Source organism: Cyprinus carpio, chromosome B3 (assembly GCF_018340385.1).
Source record: "Cyprinus carpio isolate SPL01 chromosome B3, ASM1834038v1, whole genome shotgun sequence".
Taxonomy (NCBI): Eukaryota; Metazoa; Chordata; class Actinopteri; order Cypriniformes; family Cyprinidae; genus Cyprinus; species Cyprinus carpio.
In genome coordinates, this window is record NC_056599.1 from 41,373,931 (window position 1) to 41,384,395 (window position 10,465).

A 10,465-nucleotide genomic window follows, 5' to 3' on the forward strand; every position below is an offset into this window, starting at 1 on the left:
GCTGTTGTTGAATCTATACATTTAAATAGTTTCATTTATTTCCCTTTGTTAATTAAAATACCAAAAGTATTTGGCCTTGTTTGAACTGTATTGAACTGTGTAAGTTTTTTATTATTATTGATTGAAACATGTATACATTTTGTTGATTATTTTTTTATTGATATTGCATTTTATTGACTTGCATTAATATCTTGCTCAGATTTGTAAACACAAAATGTTAATAACTGTTACTATTAAACATACATAATTATTTAATGTCACAAATATTTTTCTTGTTTCTTTTTTCTTAGTTCTCCACATCTTTATTTGTATTATATTTGTTGTTGTTGTTTAATTTATAATTTTTTTATGTATATTTGATTTTTCAGCATTTAATTATATATTTTTGGTTAGGTTTTTTTTTTTTATAAGTATATTAAATTTTTTACTATAAAAATAAAATGAAAAACTTACTTTTTGTGAGTTTTAGTTATATTTATTTTAACATACCATATGGGTTTTCTGTACACAAAATGTTATACAAATAAGGTAAAATGAAGATGTCTCTCTTTAAAATATAAAGGCCTGAAACATTATCAAAATGTTCTTTTTAATTATTCAATTTTTTTCTATATTAAAAATAACTATTCCCTATTATAATGTAAATGTTTAAGATCGTTGCACATTTTGTACATCCTACAAATGAACAATTGTTACAAGATTCGTTTTTTCTTTGTTCACAAAGTTCGTTTATTATATGTTAATCGGAAAAACGAATACAAATTCGTTTTATGGTATTTGTGGCCGAGGCGGGATTCGAACCTCTAATTGTGTGTATTTTACTCGTCCCGCCTCCCTGGAATTTCCTTCGTTCCTATTGGCTAGTCAGCGTTCTACACCTATCCGCGACTGGCCCCCAGATGACTGTCCGCTGTTTGAATTCCCCGCCACGGAAGAGGCGAAACAGCGCCACGAAATCTACGCGTGGCCACACATATATTGCATCCGTAGTGATAAGCACTACCATAGAGAATGAATGGGAAAAGTTAAGGGAAGTTAAGCTTAACTATTTTCGGCTCCCGCGCGGCAGACCGGGGTTCGATTCCCGGCCAATGCAGACACACATTTTCACCTTTTAAGTGTGAAAAAAGTAAATCCCGATACAGTTTCTGCTCTCCATTGACTTCCATAAGAATTTGTCTCCATACTAAAGGAGACCAGCAACCGTTTGGTTACCTACGTTCTTCAAAATATCTTCTTTTGTGTTTAACAGAAGAAAGATACACAGGTTTGTAGCAACATGAGAGGAAGTAAATGATGATTCATTTTTTGGGTTGAACTGTCCCTTTAAAGCTTTGGGAACTCATTACTACATTGAAAAACTGATTTGTTTCCTCAACATTTTTGTCTTGTTTTCCACAAATTCATAAATCAAGGCACATTTACTGGACAAGTCCCACTTTCTGAGAAATCTATCAAAATCAAGTGAGTTTGTGCTTAAAACAAATATAACAAAAATAATTGTTTTCCCTTCATTTCATTTTAATCATGAACTCACTTCATTTTGAAGAAACAACAAAACAAGGCTCAATATTTTTAGTCGCTTCCCAATTAAATGCATCTTGATTTAAAGATGTTGATATATTTGTACTGGAAAACAAGACAAAAATATTAAATTAGAAAATCTTTTTTATTGCAGTGTAAAACGTTATGGTTATCACAGAACATAAGCAGCTCTCTTCACACAGCTGCAGTGCATTATGGGTGCAGGTCAGGACAAGGTCATCTTGTGTCTGATGAGCGAACAGAGCGAGCTGCGTAGTATTCATTCTTGCTCACCATAAATTTTTAAATGGTATTTTAATCACAGTTTCCATGGGACATGATTTCTGAAGATCATGTGACACTGAAGACTGATGCTGAAAATACAGCTTTGATCACAGGAATAAATGACAGTTTAACACATATTCACATAGAAAACAGCTGTTGTAAATGGTAATAATATTTGACAATATTACTGTTTTATTATAGTTTTGATGAAATAAATGCAGCCTTGGTGAGCAGAAAAGACTCCTCTCAAAAGCATTTTAAATAATCCTAATTCAAATGTCTGACTGGTAACATATTCACAATAAATATTTTTAATCAGGTTACCACTACTTGACCACTATTTATGATCATATTTGGTTACAGTGACACTATTCTTATTTCAAACTTGTACATAATTCAATCCATTTATTTTTGATCAGCGCTTCGCTACACAACATACAAACTATTACATATGCTAATACTACATATTATTTATTCACACGCTTACCTCATATTTCTTTCAACAGAAGCATGATTTCTTAATGACTCGCAGAAAGACGATCCTCTGCCGATCCATCAGTTATATTGTGTTGATCATAATACGTTCTGTCTCATAATACATAACTTATGTGTCAGGTTATTATCTGCAGCTCACGAAACCCAGACGCTTTCTGATTTTATTGTTTGTATCGTCATGTTGCAGTATTTTACTTGCTAACGTTTTAAAATATAATTTTATTTTAGGTATTTTATATGCTCTGTTGGTGGTTGATGGAGGAGCATCACCTGGAGAATATATTAAAATAATATATATATATATAATTATTCAGCAGAGGCAGGGATGTATAGACCAGAACAAATCACACCCTGCATGACTTATATTTCATTCTTTATTCTGCATAACTAGACTATGAAGTGCCATATAGGGTTCAAATCCTAAAAATAATATATACATATATATATATATATCCTTAAAGTTTTCCTCACGTTATAGCTGTAGAATAAAGTAACAATAGTGTAAATTCACACAATCACATCTAAATGATTAAATCTATTTTAAATCTATGAAAATAGATAAAACACTAAATTGGTAATTGATCAAATATTTTGTTTCAGTCCAAGGAATCATCGTTTTATTAGTATTATTAAATTAATATGAAATAACACCATGGACGTTTTTTGTCAAGTAAATATTGTTTTTTATATCTGTTGTGTAGGCCTATTGTAAATAAACTCAGTAGTCATTTTGACATTGGATAAGTTTGTTTAGGGTTCAGAATAATAAGATGTTTCTCTTTAGTCCCTACAAGCAATATGTTGTGTTATATTTCCAGTTTGAAGCTACTCTAGTCACTCCGAGAGACTGTGAAGAACAAGAGCGACGGAATGTGCTTAGGGACTTTTATTTTGGCGTGTTGGTGTGACGTCATACGGCAGCGCCGCGCTTCTGCGTCTGTGATTCGGCTGAAGAACGGTTTGAATCTTAATTCATTTCAACTGTTTAAATCGATGTAAATGGTTTAGTGACTTGTATTGTTTTGTGAAAGTAAGGCGCACGTGAGTAAGTTAACAGAAAAGCTGCGTCTCATCTCTCTCTATATCACGAATCAGTTCATTATAAACCCGAATTCAGTCGCTGGCAAACAGTGAAGGGGGAAACGGAGCTTTCTGAAGCTCCGAGTCAATTTAATCAAATGACTCTCTGTTCTGAATCACTTCGCGCTAACGACACACATGCTGGACAAAACGACAATAACAGACACAAACATCTGTAAAGACTCTCCACAGATCACTGAACTATGGAGCTGATTGTGACTCATCCAGAGATCCAGTTTAGACTGTCTTTCTGTTAATTAATCTCTTAATCATGTGTGTTAAACAGAGGAGAGACTCCTGCTGAGATCCTGTTATAAAGATGGCAGTTATTAAAGAGGAGAGTGAAGACATGAAGATTGAAGACACTTTCAGAGTCAAACAAGAAGATACTGAGGAACACACAGGGTGGGTTTCATTCTCAAAGCTGGCGTTCATTATTACAACGTATACTACAGGGCTGTTGAATGCTTGAATCTGATTGGCTGTCGAATGATCTGAGGTGTGCGGTTATTTTCTCGGTTATTTTTTTCTTTTCTCTTATTTTCTCTATTACTCTTGACCGCATTACCAGTTACCAATTTTAACATAAATAATGAATAATAATGCATAGAGTGACTAACACTTGAGTGATTTTGCAAATATCCGCAACATAAAAGTAATATTACTACTTTCATTTGCAAAGACAATGAATCAAGTGTTAGTACGTATTAAACTTGGTGATAATGTGCTATAAATGCTCAGTGTGAATTCACTTAAGCAATGCATAATGAAACCAGTGTTTAAAAGACAGAAGGTTAATAATAGTTTATAATGAAAGAATTCACTTCACTGTAGAACACTGAATCATTCGAAGACTACTATTTTGAAGGGTTCAGTGTTTGTCGTCACTACAGAATGTTCAAGGCTGCCACCTACAGGTTGTTTTTATTTAATTTAATAGTTGAATGTCTAATTTTGTAATTAGTTTATATTCTGCCCACATGCTGCATTCTCTTTGTGTCGTTTATATGCGACCCTGGACCACAAAACCAGTCATAAATTAAAAAAAATTAAAATTGAGATTTATATATAACCTGGAAGCTGAATAAATAAGCTTTCCATTGATGTATAGTTTTTATGATAGAACAATATTTTGCTGAGAAATAATTATTTGAAAATCTGGAATCTGAGGGTGCAAAAAAATCAAAATATTGAGAAAATCACTTTTAAACTTGTCCAAATGAATTCTTAGCAATGCATATTACTAATCTAAAATTAAGTTTTGATATATTTATGGTAGGAAATTTACTAAATATCTTAATAGCACATGATCTTTACTTAACATCCTAATGATTTTTAGCATAAAAGAAAAATCAATTATTTTGACCCAAAAAATTTATTGTTGGCTATTGCTATAAATATACCCCAGAGACTTAAGACTGGTCCAGGGTCACATATTGTGTTTATATTCTATGAAGGAAGAAGAAAAAAAAAAAGGTGCTGGAAAAAGTGCTTGAAAATCTTGGATTTTAATGAAATGGTGCCTTTCTGAACCCTGATAATAAACCACTTCCCTGCTCAGTTTGTGTTTGAAACCTCTCTGGTCAGTAGGTTTTGTTTTGTGCCATCAAAATGGTGTTAACTTGTATATGGGTCATTCCTGGTATGCGGTAACATTTGGCTTCACAAGTGTGTTGGAAAAAAAAAGGTATATGATTTTTTATTTTTTTTTGCATTCTACTACCAAAATAGTGACATGTTTAACTATTAGGAATACATATTGGTCAAGCTCGGGGACTCAAAAAATAATAATTATAGGTAGATTGGTCAGAGACTGGCCATGAAAATATTCCACCCTGTTAGGAACATATAGATAGTTATCACAACATGTTAATAATGTAAATTTTAAACAATAATGAGCTTTTCTTGGATAGTATATGCCCCTTATGCCATCTAATTATTATTTTTTTTATTTTAAAAACAATAATAAAACAATTATTAAAGAAATAAAATGTCTTAATTATTAAGAACAGGTACTTTTTTGTATCAATTTTTGCCAATAGGTTGGAAAATAATAAAAATATTTTGCTCAAAAACATATATATGCTGTTAGTTAGTGTTAGTGCTCCTCACCTCACAAAATAAGACCAAAGTATGCCAAACATTTAACGTTGCTGTCAAATTATTATTTAAAATGACTTGTCTAACAGGGTGGAAAGGAGCATAACAGGGTTGAACACCAGTGTTAACAGGTTCTAACGGTGGACAAGCTTTCCGTCATTGTCCTGTATGGTTTCCTGTCTGTAATATGTGGAACTGCACCTATATAATATTGTTTCAAAACAATACCAAAAAAAAAAATAAAAAAAAAATCCAGATTTCCTTTTGGGGGAGGGACACAAGAATAGCTAAGTGCTTCCTTATCACAATCAATCATGGTGGCAAAACAGTTCTCTGTTCAGATGGCTAGAGAAATAATTACAAATTATAGAGGACAGACATAAATTATTTTTTATTCATATTTGATTAAAAATAAAGATGTAATAATTAATTTGGATTAACTAAATTAACAAACAAACACAAAAACCATCACAAGAAGGAACAGTAATAGACAGTGATGCCATTTTTTGTGGTTTTTATTATGATGATAATTATGATGGAAAAAATGGATGCTGCGTTAATTGTATTAAATATTGTAATATTTCCCCGCTCAGCCTAGTGGGTGGTCTTTTTTATTGTTTTTTTTTTTTACCACCAAGCTCAAGTTCTCTACCAGTGAGTGACCTGGGAGCTTAAGGGTTCTGCACAGATATATATATATATATATATATATATATATATATATATATATATATATATGGGGCCATACACATATAGAATTTGCTATATACACTAAATACTGCTGCTGGGTCCTTGTGGGGCCATTTATTCTATTAGAAATTTCCACCCTGTTAGTTTCATATTCCACCCTGTTTATAGACCTAACAGGGTGGAATCTAACAGCGTGGAAAAGTTTGAGCTAAGTTAGCCATAGCTGTTTGAGTGATCAACATTTAGCTAGCTACCCTTCTACAGATTAACAGAACTTTTATAACTATGTCAGATTTGTTTTTACATTTTTTGATATGATAAACATTCTCCATAATATAGCCTAACAGGGTGGAACTTTAAGGGTGGGACAAGCAAGATAACATTTCAAAAACTTAAAAAAAAAGCTAGGAGTGGGAGTTGAAGCTTACCTCAGTTTGTACAGTTGAATTACAGTGGGACAAATAAATGATGTCACTTCTTGAAAATGGTTTCAGTGAAATTGCAGTCGGTTTTGGAAGGCGAGAAAGTATGTACTAACAGGGTGGAAGATGACTTCAGGGACATGGTAATTGAAGAAAATTGAAAAAAAACAATAACTATATTTCCACATGATTTATATATATGATTAGAGGCAGTTTAGCCTAGTCTATAACATAATTAAAACATATTTTGAGGACATAATAAAATTGAATGCATCTATCAATAAAAAGGTGTGTAAAATACAAAAATGTATTTATAATGTATATTATCTCTGTTTAAGTGATAAAGAAGACCTAAATATACAATTTAAGCCATTTCTTATAAATATCTGACTCATTTTAGAGAAAATATGAGTAAATAAATCATTGGGACATAAAAGTCATTGTATAACAGGAATGACCCATATGTCTTTTTTCGCTTTAGACCTAATGGCGCTGAAAGAGGAGAGACGACAACTGAACAATATGAAAAAAGAGAAAGATCAGCATGAGAAACATTATGATTTCATAACTGGAGAAAAGTCCACAAAGACTGAAGAGACTTCCTCACAAAACAGAGCTCAGATGAACAAATCTGACAGTCATTTAACCTGCCATGAGTGTGGAAAGAGTTTCAGTCGAAAACGAAACCTTGAGGTCCACATGAGAGTTCACACTGGAGAGAAGCCTTTCACCTGTGAGCAGTGTGGGAAAGGTTTCACTCAAGCTCAAAACCTTAACGTCCACATGAGAATTCACTCCGGAGAAATTTCTTTCACCTGTCAACAGTGTGGAAAGTGTTTCACTCAAAAACAAAACCTTAACGTCCACATGAGGATTCACACTGGAGAAATCTCTTTCACATGCCAAGAGTGTGGAAAGAGTTTCAATCAGAAAGGAAACCTTGAAGTCCACATGAGAATTCACTCTGGAGAAAAGCCTTATACTTGCTCTCAGTGTGGACAGAGTTTTACACACCATAACACCCTTAGTTCCCACATGAGAATGCACTCTGGAGTGAAGCCGTTCTTATGTGATCAGTGTGGACAGAGCTTCACGACAGAACTGAACCTGAGGTATCACATGAACATTCACGCGGGAGAGAAACCATTCACTAAAGACAAACCTTTCACATGTGATCAGTGCAGTAAGGGTTTCACACGCAAGGTGACCCTCAATTCCCACTTGAGGATTCACTCGGGAGAGAACTGTTTTATGTGTCATCAGTGTGCAAAGAGCTTCAGTCATAAAAGTAGCCTTAGTACTCAGATGAAACTTCACACCGGAGAGAAGCCTTTCACCTGCAAACTGTGTGGAAAGAGCTTCACACAAAAAGGAAATCTTAAGGCTCACGTGAAGACTTCCACAGGAGAGAAGCCGTTAAAAAAGTATAGAGACCCTTAAGTACCACAGGAGGATCCTATATTTGTTCTCTATGTGGAAAGACTTTTAAGTGGTTCTTCAATTTAAAAATGGATCAATTGAAGGCTCTGTTTACACTTCATTGTATAGAGCAATGGTTGTGGTAGGGAACTGTGTTAAAAACACACCTCAAGGATGGCCATCATCCTGCAGTTTAGCTCCAAACCTAATTAAAGCACTTTTAACATAGCCTAGAAGCTGATCAATTTGCTGTACATGAGCAAAGTAACAAGTGCGATATAATAATATTCATGAGCAGAATACACACACACCAAATTTGAAACAGCCTTCAACGTGTGTTAATTGTTGATTTTCATGGAAAACACAGCCAAGGAAGGACCCACCGAAAAGGCTCGATCCCCTCTGTGTTTCAGCCTTGAGCAAGGGATTGTTAATAAGTTAAGACTGCCAGATCTTAAACTTTTAGGAGGGTTATAGGGAAACAGTAAACCAGACATGTATTTTGGAGCAAGATTATGTAGACATTCATACACAAATAGAAGAATTTTAAAGCCAATGGAGGGCTCGCAGAATGGGGGTGACGTGGTCATATTTGCAACCATTTTTAAGAGCTACCTGAGACTTGGAGACACTGTGAAACAGAATTGCAATAATACAAATGCATAGTTATAAAAGCATGGATAATTGTCTCGAAAGACTTTTACAAAAAGTAAAAGTATTTTGACTTCGACAAAATATGTTTTATTTTAGAAAGTGAACGAAGCTGGAAAAAATAGAGGCAATGTCAGACAAGCCTCTACATTGCGAGTAAATCACTCACATAATGCAACTAAATCTTCAGTCTGGGTGACTAAATGATGTCTAATATTAGCCACTGGCTAATAAATTCTTAGATTTTGCTCACCAGTGTGTGAGTTGGGAGGCTAAGTATAATTTTAGCACAGATATATTATCACTCACAGAACTCTCTATGACTGAGCGCTTCAGAATTTCACTCTCCGTCAATCAATCTATGATGTTTTTCAGTTCATCTCAATGGATGTGCAGCGCACCGTATTTGACGTACCGTAAACTCTAGTGTGAAGGCGCACAACTCGCCGTCGCTTTATATCACACACATGCATAGAAAAAGACAGAGCGAGAGAGTCTTACATAACATGTAGAATTGACACACTAAATGTAAATGATATTCTTTGTTTTATTTTCCCGTCAAAATAAGAGAGTTCTTTAGGAATACCTTATAAACTGTATAAAAACATGGACGTAGTGTCCGTGACGTCACCCGTTTTCTGAAGAGCATTTTTGAAGTTCAAAGTGGGCGGAGCAGGCCATCGCCATCTTGGCAGCATGTCACTGTCCCAGATAATCGAAAATAGGCAAAAAGGCGGGAGCTGGTTGCTGAAGCCACACCCACTAAGCTCGACATCAGTGTCAGCGGCAATCCACCTGTCACTCAAGTGGCCACGCCCTTAATTATGGAGAACTTTAAGGCTTAATATAATTTAAATGGATGCGTTATAAAAAAAAATTCACCCCCCTCACAGTTGTCATAAAGGGCAAAATTAGCTGTATAGACCAAAATCATTTTTTGTACCAGGCTGTAAACATGTTTTTTCTGCTGTAAAGTTGGGTATTTTAACATGAGGAGTCTATGGGACTGACCCCTTTTGGAGTGATGAATTGCAGTTTTAGTCACTTCCTTGTTGGCTTCACAAGAGAGAGCGGGAGGTTATCGCTTAATATTCTTCAGCTTTTAAGAACTGCCGGGTTTTCCGTAGTGGGTGGAGCTAATGTGGAAACGGCAATTTCATTGGCTGGCGTTCACCTATTATCGTCCCTGTTTTGTTTTTAGCAAATCAGTTCAAGCGAACGCAGGCAACATGATAAATATTCATGAATCCAGCAGCTCATTAATCCTTAGTGCATTTTATATTATTATTATTATTATTATCATCAGTATTTTTGTTAGTTTTTTCCCATTTTTTACAGAAACACTGTATGACCAAAAAAGCACCACCACTAGTCCTAAGTTCAGTTAGAATGACTAATATGCATTCATACATGGTTACCAAGTTTTAATTCTAATTGCTATAGTTCTATCATTAAATAATACTTGATTGTCATATTATAATGCTTCAGTATTTTTGTGGTTAAGCTATAGTGTTTGTGCATTTATACTAAATGTATTTAGACTACTGTTTTTCACACAAATACCTAGAAAGAGGGTTTCTGTAGGATTTTTAAGCTCAAATTTTAGACCTTTATAAGACCTGCACAAATAAAATTAATACCATATGAGTGGGGTAGGGCAGTGTCCATAGTACCATATTAAACTGTAAAATTACTGTATTCATTTGAAGTTTAGATACAAGTTTTCACAAAAACAAAACGTTTATAGTTTATAGTTAAACGTTTATAGTTTTAGTTAAACTTTACATTTCAGCCTATAA

General features: G+C 34.1%; 1 protein-coding gene across 1 annotated transcript; it reads left to right on the top strand.

Annotated features, from left to right (window-relative positions):
• Positions 1-6,322: 6,322 nt before the first annotated feature.
• On the top strand, positions 6,323-9,355 carry LOC109100697 (gastrula zinc finger protein XlCGF8.2DB-like). The gene has a single exon (XM_019114132.2). The coding sequence runs from the start codon at positions 7,050-7,052 to the stop codon at positions 8,034-8,036; it is 987 nt and encodes a 328-aa protein (XP_018969677.1). The 5' UTR covers positions 6,323-7,049; the 3' UTR covers positions 8,037-9,355.
• Positions 9,356-10,465: the final 1,110 nt, after the last annotated feature.

Bases quoted from the DNA above. Each gene is read 5' to 3' on its own strand.
- LOC109100697 (XM_019114132.2), top strand. From the start codon at position 7,050: ATGACCCATATGTCTTTTTTCGCTTTAGACCTAATGGCGCTGAAAGAG.